This window comes from Chinchilla lanigera, unplaced genomic scaffold (genome assembly GCF_000276665.1).
Source record: "Chinchilla lanigera isolate Chin_1 unplaced genomic scaffold, ChiLan1.0 scaffold00183, whole genome shotgun sequence".
NCBI lineage: Eukaryota > Metazoa > Chordata > Mammalia > Rodentia > Chinchillidae > Chinchilla > Chinchilla lanigera.
This window is the reverse complement of record NW_004955584.1, coordinates 619,609-633,210: the sequence shown is the minus strand read 5'-3', so window position 1 is coordinate 633,210 and position 13,602 is coordinate 619,609. Positions and strand designations below refer to the sequence as shown.

Sequence of the window (13,602 nt, the reverse complement as noted above, 5' to 3'; positions counted from 1 at the left end):
TGGCCGTATGTCCTGCTAAAGTGCAGTGGTGAGGACGCTGCCCACACAGCAGAAGCCAGCACCTGGTAACCCAAGGGCCCAGCCAGGACCTTTCTGGATCTTCAGGACAGCCAGGACCCCAGTGATAATTCTGATGCATCTGTAAACTAGGTTACTTCCTTTCATGAGGTCATCCCCCTAAATCCTACACATCTACACTGAAGCACAAAACAGATTTACATAATCTTCATGCAATTATTGTGGCAATGCTTTCTGTCTGGCTAGAAAATGAGATTAATGAGGACAGTTACTGTGGATTTTAATCACAGAGTATAGAAACTCCTACCAGAGTACTTAGCACTTCATAGTCACCCAGATATTTACGGAGTGTGCTTGATTTGTTGAGAGAAGAGGAGTCTTTACATGCATAAACACTTTAGCAAATGTACTGCTGTCTTTGCCAGCAGGAGAAGCAGAACTGTGAGATTCGGGAGTCGGTGCTGATGAGCAGGAAAGAGCTAAGTGTTGGGAAGCATAAGCTTGCTAACAAAGAGGTTTGCACCACCCGGTGGCCTGGATTCACAAAAGAGAAACAAAAGGTGAAAATGGAGGCAATAGAATTAAACAAGATGAAGGAGCTCACCAGGATCAGGATGGTGCGTGTGGCCCTGGCCTCATGAGAAGGTCTGGAGGAGAGGCTGTGGCTGTGGATGTGTTGGACCCGCTGCCTGTGCCTGTGCAGGGCCAGGACCATGGAGCCGCTGGCCCAACACATGATACCCAAAGTCATCACGTCGAATAAAGAGAACAAGACTGCGTGAAGTCCAGCTGTAAGTTTATCCAGAACGGGGGCGGAGCAATAGCCAAAGTTTTTTCTCATCACACTTACATTTTTGCTGTCGACTAACTGAGTCATGTTCAAGGGAACTATTATATTTATGAAGAGATGGAGAACCCACAAAAGGACACAGCAGAAACTGATGCACCTTGGGGATTGTATTTGGATTCCAAAGCTCTGAAAATAATTAGTGCAGAGTTTCAAGGCCTGGAAGACACTCAGGAGACAGGTGGTGCTGAGGGAAACTCCCCTGCCCACTCTGTGAAGATAGAAGGCGAGTTTACAGCCAACATCATCCAGGAAAGGTTTCCATCCAAAGCACGCCACTGTCTGAGGGACTCCTCTGGTGAAAAGAACCATGGAGTTGGCTAAAACCAGTTGACCGAGAATCAAGTCTGTGGGTCTCACCGTGTGTCCAGAAAAGAGAAGGAAGCTATAAAAGCAAAGGAGCGTAGAGTTTCCCAGGATACCAGTGCTTGTCTGAATGAGGAAGATAATCCCCATGTCCACATTAGCAGAACTCATCACATGAATTTCTGAGATTTTGGCTTTAGCTGGAGACAGAGGATAAACAAATGCATTCCTGTGATCATGCCCAGTCTCTTCCTGTTTTTAGAGCCATGGTTTTCCACTATAAATAGACGTGCTGATAATTATGGGCTACTGTATGTAAAGATTGCCTACTGCACTGCTCTGCAGTAAACCTCAGTGTGCCTGAGTGGGCGGGACAAATGAACAATGGCAGAGTCACCCAGAACATCTGAGACAGTAAATATGGCTGAGCCACGTCTCTACTTCCCGACATACAGTTGTCCCCAGTAGATGTGCATACCTTAAAAAATGAAGTGAAATACAAAAACAAAGAGAAAAATAGTGTTCTCCCCCCAGAATTGTAGATGAATTTAAGAATACATCGCTGTCTGGTTTTGGACAAAAAGGGACTGTATAAAATTATTAACACATTCTCCTCTCTAAACAGACCAGAATCAGGATGGAGGGAAAGGGTAGAAATTACACTTAACTAATTAGTCAATATGTTTACATTTAAGCAAATGTAAATATCTTACGTTATTGTTACACTGTGCTGGATTTCTTTCTTTTTTTTTTTTTTTGGTACTGGGAATCGAACTCAGGGTCTTGTGCTTGCAGGGAGGCACTTGTGCCACTGAGCTAAATCCCTGGCAGATAAAATATTTTAAAATATTAATCTGAAGCCCTTTTGTGTGCTGCTGGCGATTTAACATGGGCCTCATGTGAGCTGTACGGGGCTCTACCAAGCCCCGAAGAAATATATTGAGTGCTTGGCAAGCAATTTATTTACTTGCCTTCAAAGCAATTATATTTTCATTTTTATCGCTCATGGGGCATATCTAATAAATAAAATATAGAAATACACTAAATGCTTCTATTACCTGGTTGTGTATAAATATGTATAAAAGCATTAGCATCACTGTTACAGAAGGAAGTATGTTGAAGCTACTGTCAACCTAATTTTTTATCAAGTGGGAGAAATGGCAAGTGTAAAAGTCAGTTAGTGTGAAACACTATCATTCTAAACTTATTTAATCCACATTTATCATGATGTACATAATTTAAAAATACAAATATTTTTCACACAATTCTTCTGTGAAGGTTTAGATTCCAAGCCACTTCAGTATCAAGGTAGAGCGCTCACATGCAGATGGTGGGTTCTGAATATAATTTCTCATTGAAGGAGTCAAGAATTTCTCTTAAATCAATTTCTCTTAAATCAGGATGACTATGTGGTATATTATTATTACACAAAAAAGCAAGTCAGGTGTGAAAGGCTGATTACACCAGGTTAGGACTTAAGGATCCAAATGAGTTGGCACCCAAAGTGGTGGGAAATTAACAATGCCTGTTGTATTATATATTGATATCTGTTTGTTTTGTTCTTTTGCTATTTTGTAGATGGCTTTCTGTTTGTTAATGTTTTCCTTCTTTTATTTTTAAAATAAAATAATTAAAACAATTAAAAAAACGAATTGGCATCAACTTAAAAATTATGGTACAGGTGATTCATCAATAAAAGATGCCTAGAATTGGTGGAATCACACTGAGTGAGTTCTGGAGTCTCTATGTTGCTAGTAATATGAAAATGAACCAGTAAAGTTTGGAGGACTGGTGACACAAGTCATCATTTCCCAAACTGTAAAAGGTAGCGAAAGTAACAGTCACTATCTTTCCTTATAGGATAAACAAATAGTTCAGCAGAACTTCTCTGTAGAAGGTTCTGCGCTAATGAATGCAGCGTCCTGACAGAATTAGGTGGCAGACAAGTTTATAACTTATAAAATATGATATAACCACAATCAACCAGTTTCTGCAAACAGTGGTCTCAGCCAACGACTGCTGAGATGTAGATAAAATGCCAGGGAGGGAAATGATACTGGATTGAAAGCTAGTGACACCGCAGGGCACAGTAACACTTAGCATCACACAGGAGATGTGGTCTGATGTCAGAGCATGTGTGCTGGATGCAGATGGAAGTGAGCACCGTGCCGAAGAGAACATGGATTAGATCAGTGCTTCTGGCTCTACTCACACACTTGGTGAAATAAGAGAGGTCACGTTCAAGGGCATGAAAGAGATGCGACGACATTAGAGGATGTGGAGAATTATACCAGACAAATGCCCCAGTCACACCATCATTTAAATGAAAAATACAACACAAAAAGTAGGGTAACTTATAAGAAAAGGACAGTTATGGTGCATAGCATATACATAAAAGGGGAATAGATTAGTTAGGATCTAAACACTAATTGTGAAAAATAGTTTTTCTGATCCTGGAAGTTGAAATGAGGACCCTCACACGCAGCCACATCCACACACTTTTAAAAATTTATTTTAAATTTGAGTCACTTCTCCCTATATTTCCCAGGCTGGGCTTCAACTTGTGACACTCCTGCTTCAGCCTCCCAGTATGCTGGGATGACAGGCATAAGCCATCACATCCAGCTCAAAAATACATTTTTGAAAAAGTGGCATGACAATCAGGCGTGGTGGCGCACGCTTGTCATCCCAGTACTTGAGATGCTGAGGCAGGAGGATTGTTGCGAGTTTGAGACCAGCCTGGGCTACAAAGTGAGCTCAAGGCCAGCCTGAACTGCATAGCGAGACCCTGTCTCAAAAAGACCACAAAAAAAAAAAAAAAAAAAAGAAAAAGAAAAAGAAAAAGAAAAAGAAAAGAAGAAAAGATGGTATGATCAAACTCTGGGTGCATACTTGAGTCACTACTATTTTAATTACCTAGAAAATACTTTATATATATATATATATATATATATATATATATATATATATATACACACACATGACTTATGGTTGAGATTAGGTCTCACATTTGATACTAGAAGACCAGAAACATCAGTTACAGTTAACATGAATGAAGAGGTATATATTCATAGCGAATGCTGACTCTCTTGTACATGAGCATTCTTTAAGAATCATGTGACATAATAATTAGTGAAATGTATTTGAATATACCTAATCACAATGAAATAAAAATCCATAGTAATGCTTTCAGACTCTTGCTCCTAATTAAGCTTTGAAGCAAATATCATAGGGAAATATAAACATCTTGAAATATATAAATATTTTGCAAAACTCAAGCATTGAAAGAAATTTGCCAAAATTTATAAAAATTATTTCTAAATAAAAGACCATATAACTCATGTCCTTAAATATAAAAGATAGCTTTTATCAACAAAATAAAGAAAAAGTACAATGAAAACAGTTTTACTCAGAAGAACTCTCATACATGTTCATGAGCTTATTCTTGTAAAGAAAATAGTCGCGGAATTACTGGTACACAGCAGGGACCCTGGAAGCACATCCCTCTACCTACTTACTTGTGTAAGTTCACCAGAGCATGCATTTATCACACCTCCTGAGCTTGTGGGGAAGCAGAAAAGGCAAGAAAATGTTAAGTAGGTCGCAAATTGAAATAAACAATTCCAATAATTCCAACAAATTGGCAAATACTGTATTCAAACCTGCATATGAAGTAAACAAATATACAGAATTATGAAAATAAGTGTATTTTCTATAAACAGAAGTACATAGGTCACTGAGAATCAAGACTCCAGTTTACAGTAAGAACAGACTATTTTGATGGATCTTTGCAAATAAACTGAAAGCAAAACACAATGAATATAACAAGGAAAATATACATATTTCTGAACACATATAAATCACTTTGAGGTAGCAATGTGACATTTCACAAAAACATTGAGGAATTTTAAAAACAGGCTTCCAAATTACAGACTAGCGAGAATAAAGAGAAGTCAAAGAATTTTGAATGAACAAATAGAAATAATGTGTAAAGTTGAAAATTAAGTAGTGTGAAAGCAGGACAATGGATGTCACATAAGAATTAACAAAGTGCTGTCAGAGAGAAGATGTGCAAGTCTGAAGGTTGCTGCATTACTCAGCGCTCTGCCCTTCACAAACTTCCCTTTTCTAAGAGCACATAAACACTCTTGACGTACGACACACGACAAAGCTTTGTGAGAGCATTGTGAAGCAAACAGGAGAATTTCACTCCCACAAAGGACAAGGATATACCTGTTAGGAGAGAGTGTGGTCACAATGTGGCTTCGGAACAAGCCCTCTTATGCCTTCTGCATGACACAGGAAAACCTATATTGTCTCCCAGTCTCCTGAGATCTTTCCAAAGAGAAGGGAGCAAAATGTTACTGACCATGAGGATGCTATGTGCATAAAAATATGCTTCCATAAGAAGTTTTGATAATCCCCATTTTACTGCTCTTTGTTATTTTCAAGTTTTTACTAACATTTTTCCTAAGTTTTGCTTTCCTTTTACTTAGTGGAGTAAAATATACAAGAAGTCAAATACATGTGAATAAAATAAACCTCCAGATTCCTTTTGAGGGCTGGTGTTGGGGGTCAGTAGTAGAGCACTTGCCTAGCATGTGTGAGCTGTCGGTTTCAAGTCCTGGTATTTCTAAAAATAAATAAACATTCCATTTGGAAGACACGCTCAGAAAAGGCCAAAAGTGCCCATGCAACATTGCTATGCAAACTGTCCACTCAGAGTCTGTGCCTGACACTGGTCTTCCTGCTCTCCACATCCGGCGGATGTAGCTGTTGGAGAAAATATTGCAAGCTTTTGTCACCTGTGAGACAGGAGAGTAGCTAGAGAAAGAGATACGTGGTAGAGAGATCCTAGGCTGTGCTAAAGCAAGCAGTTGAAGGATCAGCACACCTCTAGGTTCTCAGAATGCTTCCTCACCCTCCTTTTCAGTACATGTGTCCTGACCCCAGAGAACAGAGTTGAGCTTTTCATATAGCAGTGCTAGCCGAATATTCTCAGATATGTTCTATTCCATCAAAACTGTTGCACGCACCTGGGAATAGCAGTTACTCACCAAATTAGCTTTTGCTCCACGATGGTGGCTACTGCGATGGCATTACGCAGCTGTGGAAACAGGGCCTTTAATCCTGAGATGAAGTCCCATGAGCTCACCTTCTTCCTGGGAAGTGATTATCATTTCTCCTGTAGGTTCACTGACGGCATCTGCATGGGGACTGCAGGTTATCTTTGGAGAACAGCTGTGAAGTAAGAAAATTAGTTACTAATGTGCAGTGAAGTTGTTTATGAGGATGACATCAATAACTAGAAGGGAAAAACGTCTTGAGTGCTGACAGCAGAAAAGTCTCCACGGGTGGTAAGTGGAGGGCGCTGAGTCTGAGACATGAGAGCATTAAGTGGAGCTCATGGCTGTGATGGAAATGTGGACGTGTGAGTCATTTTCCTCCGGCAGAACTCTGAGATCGACAAAGCAAACGTGGAAAGGAACAGACACTGAGATGAGAAAGCAGGGAGCAGGGAAGGAGGAGGGGACCCACGCAGTCACGTTTCACGGTTTCAGCTAACATTTCCAGAGACTTCGTGGTCCTGGGGAGTCCTCAGGTGTGGGTTGTGCAGCGGTGGGCGTGTTCCTGGGTAGCTGCATTCATGCTGTGGGGAGCGGCAGCGCGATGAGAGGAAAATATGCGCATTACACGGTAGATCCTGGGGGGACAGTGCGTGTGGTCAGAGAAGAGCGGTCAGTCAAGGGAGTGATGGCTCCTGCTGGGGTGGGTGGGGTGGTGGCCATGTGTTAACATGCATGGTAAAGAGGGAGAGCAGTGTGGACCTCTGAGTGAGGAGAGCACAGCAAGGCATAGGAAGCAGCAGAAAACCTTGTGGAAAGAAGGAGACAGAGCAATGACGACAGTGTCAAAACACTGAGAACCAAAACATACAGCACACACTGTCTATATGAGACCCAGTTCCTTCCCACGTTTGGGCGGTGCGCTCTTCTCACTGGCCCAGTACCACCCATGTGAGTGACCCCTGCGTCTGTCACTTTTAATGAGTGTTACTCATGTGTCTTGCTTTCAGTGTGCTGCTCACTTCTTGGAATAACAAGAATGTGGAAAGACCTCCCCCCAACCCTCGTCCTATCCACGAGGAAGGAGTGCCATGGGAAGAAATGTCCTGGAAAGTGTCCTGAAGGCTGGAGCTTGTGTGGAGCGCCAGACATCCCTGTATTCTTGTGTGGGCCCAGGGCGTCGGGTAATGTTTCTGTTCGAATCTAATACACCGTATGAAAACCTCCTCATGAAAGTGGAGTGGGTCTGCATCCTAAGCAGCAAGGGAACAGCTGAAGCTCTGCTGAGATGCTTTCTAGCCATGGTTCTAAGGCAGAAGGCAGCAGGAGGAGCATGAGGCCAGCACTGAGGGCCTCAGCTCAGCTTTCCCGTGACTCAGACCAGGCTGTGGTTGGAAAGACTATAGGTGTCCCTGAGCTCAAGTTCCATGGCCCTGGTGGCTGCCTTGGGGCACACTGACGGACAGCCAAATGCTGGTCAGCCTTTTACAGGAGGAAGCAGCTTTGGGTTCACCTGGTGTTGACAGGAAAGAAACAGATGTGCAATGAATGATAGGGAACTCAGGCCGTCCAAAGTACAATGTAAAGTAGGGAAGACAAAATTCTGGTTCTGGACTGAGAATTTGCACTTCTAATGTGTCCTAGAATCACTGATGCTGCTACTCCAGGGACCAACTATGAGAATCAGAACTTTAGTAAAGGCAAGGCTGCTGTTCCAGGGTCCAGCAAAGGGCTGAAGCCTTGCACGCCAGTAGGTGTGAAGGCCAGAGTCCTCACCAAAAGCACACCCTGACTTTGGAGGGCCTCCGTGATGGAGCCCCAGGCAGGAGCGTCAGTGCCTGGACGCCAGGGCCTCCAGTTAGGAAAGCTCCCCTGCTGCCCGGTTTCTTCCTTTCTGTAGTCTTTTTAAAAATTTATTTTATTTTCTTTTTCCTGTGCTGTGGTCTAAATTCGGGCCTATGCACATGCTGTTCCAGGCCTCTACTGCTGATCAATGCCCCAGCACATCGTGTTTTTCTTTGCTTTATTTTTTCTGCTTTTCTTTTTTTTTTTAAAAAAAAAGAAAAAAAGTAACAACAGTAAAACAGAGTTTCCAACCAGGCTAGTAGGACAGTAACAATAATTGGTGCATTACATATGGTCGTCTACATAATAGTTATTCAGAGTACAAGGTCTAGGCATGAGCTATCATCCAAACTTTCTTTCCAGTGAACTAAGAGAACCTAGCTATATTACTATCTTAACGACCTTGCATATATATATATATATTCTTTTTCCCTTCCTTCCTTTCCCTTTTTCCCCATCACAGCTTCTTGCTCTTTTTTTAAAGAGAAGAAGAAGAAAAATAGAAATAAAACAGTTTCAAATCAGGCTAATAGGACAGTAACAATAAATAATACATTGTGCATTGTTATATTCATAGTAGTTAAACAGTTTCATCCCAATTCACAGTATCTATTGTACATCTTGGATTTACTCATTCGGCTTCTCACATTAGTGAGACAGTGTGATGTTTATACATATGGGGCTGATTTATTTCACTTAGGAATATTGTCTCAAGTTGCATCCACTTACCTATAAAAGTCTTGAGTTTGTCCTTCTTTATGGCTGAGTAGTGCTCCCTTAGATGAGAATATAGTCCAAGACATACATCTCATACCTCACCTCCTTCAAATGTGCGAGACTATGCCCTTGTGGAGGAGCATTCCCTCACCCAGCTGCGAATTATAACATCTTACGTTTCCACTTCCCATGTTCTGCCTGCTGTTGTGCCTACTACACACATTGTATAATTCAGTGTTTCTCCCTTCCTGCTGTCTATCCTGTCCCTTTAAATATAGTGAACCTCTATGCAGGCAGGATTCTTATTTTCCCATGCCTCCTATTTCCTGGGTTGTCCAAGGCCCCAGGGTCACCACCTGCAACCCAGCAGTTGTCCATGAATGTCTGCTGGAGTGGAGAATGAACAGCCAGTTCAGAGCTCCTCTTCCTTCTCCCCTCAGATTTTGTTGTCTCCGCTTCCCAAGAAGGTCCTTTGCACTCATGCGCAATCCACCACGGCCAGCTGTGTGTGGAGATGTGGCCAGGGTACCAGCCCTGGGAGGAAGGGCCGGCCAAGAGACAGGGTCACATGGAGACCTGGACGAGGGGGGCCATATGCCTGACATCGGCAGGCTGTCCTCTAGCTGCAGTACGTAACCTGTGCTGCAGAATCCAGAATCTGTGCTTCCTCTTAGGTTCCACGCTTGCCTGTTGTGAGCATCTCCTGGTTTTCCTGTGGCAGCTTGAGGCCCCCATCTACTCACAATAGGTGAGAACATGTCTGTATGGACACATGCAAAAAGAAAGTGCAGTACATAGTCATGGTAGAATATTATTCAGCCCAAACAGAGAAGGTAATCCGGTCCTCTGCAGCACAAATGAGCTACCCATAAATCTAAGTAGATAATTTATGAATCTTAAATCACTAGAAAACAAACCTTAGTTGTATATAAACTCAAACACAGAGCCACAAAATACAGAGGTCCCTCCTGTTCACTCAGCTGGTTTGTGCATCTCCTTCTAAATGTCATAGTTGCTATGAGAGTGAAGGGTCCTAGTAATAGTGGAAATGTCAGTAAGACACTGAAATTTGGCCCACGTGTGGGGTATGTCTTTGGTACACTTATGACTCCACTATACGTGTCCCTGCTCTGCTGCACAGATGGTCTCTGTTTGGGTCTCACGGCCTGGGCCAGTGGCTCCATGGTGAGCATCCTCTAAGGGCACAAGAGGCAGGTTCGGTACATCCACAGTGCCCACCGCTCCCCTCGAGTCTCCCCGGAGGCCAGAGCCACCCAGACCATCCTGATCCTGGTGTGCACCTTTGTGACCTTCTGTGCCCTCCCTTCCATCCAGACACTTTACTCTGCCATATTTGGCAGTCCAAGGTTATGGGTGAGATATTTTTGCATTTGTAGAAATATGTTCCCGCACATTTTGTCTCTTTGTTCTAAGAAGGAGTAAAAACTCTGCCGCTAACATCTATACACCCGACTGGAGAAACAAGTATATTTTTTCTGAATTTCTTATGATTTCTGTATTTGGTATCCCTGATATACTCATATTCTCCTTCTTCTTTTACATAAGACACCCTTATGTGTGTCTTATATAGTGTGGAACTCACACTATTAGGAAATTCAGTAGAACCATAGATCAAGACACCATCATTTCAATCACTGCAGAGGATGCATCATATTTCATGATGCTAAGATCTGTAATTAGATGGTATCTACTGATTGGCCTCTTGATTTTTACAGCAGACTCAGCAGCACCTGGTATCTGGCCATTCTGCATACACAAGGTTGATCCCAGGCTACTGCTTCAATGGAGAGAAATAAGTGAATGCAGGGAAATTGCAAATGTCTAGGAATGTAAAACAGTGGAAAATAGAAAGACTGTAGAAATGACTACTGCATCGTATGAAATCATTAGAGCACTGTTTACAATCCCTTCTATTCAGATAACCCTGTATAATAATGAGGAATTTTATTCATGTGCACACTTTAACTTTACACTTGAACAGATCATTAGATAACTTAAAATACTGTAAATGTTCTTGGGTCATGTTGAGGTAACCCTGAGAAATTTCACCCTGGGGCATTGCCTTCTCTTTAAAGTGCACAAAAAGTTTTCTTGGTTATAATTTTTTGGTTTAAATTGAGTACTCTGTATGATTGGATAACTTGCTAACTGCTGAGTATTGCAAGGATCATACTACTCATGATGGGCTGGTCAAGACAAGTCTGAGGCAGAGTCAAAAACAATTCACGCTGACACACTGGATTGAGAAGATACAAATAAATTCTGGATGTAATATCTAGATTACCCATAAATCTAAAGTAGATTATTTATGAATGTTAAATCATTAGAAAATAAATCTTAGTTATATATAAACTACAGTAATGTGGTCACATTGTTAATATGGTTGTACTTGAAGAAAGATGAAATTTATTTTAAATTAAAATTAAGTCACTCTGGTAAGAAGTCACTCTCATGTGATCTGATATATGAATATAAAAACAATGAACTCTTCAACACTTGTACACATCAGCCAAATGTTAAAAACTTTGAAAATTATGGTAACTCTGAAGTTTTCCTATTTCTTCTCATCTGTCAACCAAGAAGCTAAGTCCATTATTCAAAACCATGGCTCAAAAAGTTTTTCCATTCAGTGGTATAGCATTTCCCTGGTTCTTGGGAGGGTCTAGGTTCAATTGCAAATTTTCTGAAATCAACTTTGTCAAGATTGTATTTTGAGGTCGAGGTCCTGCCCAGCCATGCCTGTGGACTTTCATGACTTTGAGGCAGCCTGTCACCACATCCTGCAGTCCTTGGACCTCAGAGTGGAGCTTTTCCCTCAGCACTGCCTGGAATTTTACAGCCAAATGCCCTGCTTCTCTCGTGGTCTTCTGAGTGAACTGTCAGCACTTAGCTAGGGATGGTCTCTGAAATTGCATACCCAATTCACAGCAATAAGTAAAGTAAGTAACACAGCATGTTTACTGGCCCATAGGAGGAATTCAGGTGATTTTTCTCCTCCCCTCCTACATCAGAGGGACTAGGCCACCAGAGGATTGTGAGCCACAGATTTGGACCCTGACTAGGGCACACAAAATTAACAGGCAGGACTAGCAGTGTGGAAAAACATGAAGCAGCATTATCAATACGAGCCAACAGGTGGTAAATTAGGTGAACCAGTGCTGTGCATGGGGATAAAGACTGGAATAGAAGCAGGTGGGTAAGGCTGCCCTTTATCTTTTTAAAAATTTAATATATTTTTTATTTTTGTTTTATCTCTTTCTTTTCCTTTTTTTCCTCTCTTTTCTAAATGGCTGGTAAGAACTCCAGCTGAAGAAAACCAATCCCATCCTCCAAACCCAGAGACCAAGTGCACATAATCCCTTGCTTACTCCCTCATTCTTTCTTTTCTGTCTCTTCTCTAACTTCCCAGGGCTTGCATGATCATCCTCCATCCTCTAGCCTTGCTTTTACTTCCTTTTCAGTTATCTTGATTTTATCCACTATTTTTAAATTTCCCCACCACAGGGTAAAACCACTCTACTAAGGGAAAACACTTTGCATATGTACTCCTAATTTAGGATCAGTTCTACTATATAGCTGTAGATTTTGTTCCTATGGTTTAAGGCAGAAAATGAATAGTTACCATGGATTTGAAGGTTTCTAAACTGTGCTTGATGCTATTGATATTACTAATTATAATACTTTCCCTAGGATGCCATATCTGTTGTAACCAGTTGTTCTTCCCTCTGTAACAACGTTGGGAAGCTCTGGTGAAATAATCTCACCACAGCCCAACACCAGAGGACTGGGGACTGACTCAAACAGCTACCAACATCTCACTTTTAATTAATTGGGAAGGTAGGACCTTGGAACAGACAAAAACCAAGAAACTCCTACACACAGAAGACATCCCTGCAGTACACTTTTCCTAGAGAGGCCTTGATACTAGTGATATAGTTACCTACTACAAAAACTTACAAGGATCAACACAAAAAACAAAATAAATAATTTTGAAATAAAAATGACAAGACACAGATGCAAAGTGCAATCTCAGATCTGTAACTCATCCAGAACAAGTTCAGGAGACAACAAGATAGAGGAAAATAGAAGATACACACCTGACATTTCTGAAGTGGTAGCAACTGAAGTAAAGAAAAAAATCCATGTGGCTATAGAGGAAATCAGATCAGACATGTCTCTCAGGTAGAAAAAGAAATGACAACTATAATGAAAGAATTGCTCTGAAACCTAGAGTAGACATAGATAAAAAATACTGGCACATAAGAAAATAATGGAAACCTTGAATGAACAACATAGGAAAAAAATGGAATGCATGAAACAGATTCAAGTGGATATCCAGGAAATTAAAAATTCCATTAAAAGCTGGAAAACCCACTTGAATAAAATAGAAGATAGACTTTCAGATCTTGAAGATAGAACTGCGGCTAGTGATCATGAAAGGAAATGTCTCTTACAAATAACAAGGGACCAGGAAATACCAATTGAACAGCTGCAGGATGATGCAAAGAGAAAGAACAAAAAACTGAGAGGTATCAATGAAACAGCAGGAGTCAACACAAAAGATGTAAAAAGAATATTCACAGCATGGGGAGCCACGGGGCGGGGAGCGCTGGTCTTTGGGCCGGTCCCATGCCCCGTAGGCACCTGGAGGGAGGGCCCCAGTGCAGGGGAAGCCACGTGGCGGAGAGCACTGTTGCACGCTGGCCCTCAGGCTGGCCACCGCCACTCAATTGAGAACTATCATGACACAGAGAAACAATGACACAATTGGCCCACCATGCA

The 13,602-nt window shown here is 41.6% G+C and overlaps 1 protein-coding gene and 1 pseudogene across 1 annotated transcript; one reads left to right on the top strand and one right to left on the bottom strand.

Annotated features, from left to right (window-relative positions):
• Positions 1–415: 415 nt before the first annotated feature.
• LOC102026818 (vomeronasal type-1 receptor 1-like) lies at positions 416–1,465 on the bottom strand. Its single transcript, XM_005414414.1, has one exon. It carries the CDS (start codon positions 1,340–1,342, stop codon positions 416–418), a length of 927 nt encoding a protein of 308 aa, XP_005414471.1. The 5' UTR covers positions 1,343–1,465.
• A 5,376-nt stretch (positions 1,466–6,841) lies between these two features.
• The window catches only part of LOC102026491, a 12,619-nt pseudogene continuing 5,858 nt past the window's right edge, over positions 6,842–13,602 (top strand).

Excerpts from the sequence above, each read along its gene's own strand:
- LOC102026818 (XM_005414414.1), bottom strand. The coding sequence starts at position 1,342 with ATGAGTTCTGCTAATGTGGACATGGGGATTATCTTCCTCATTCAGACA.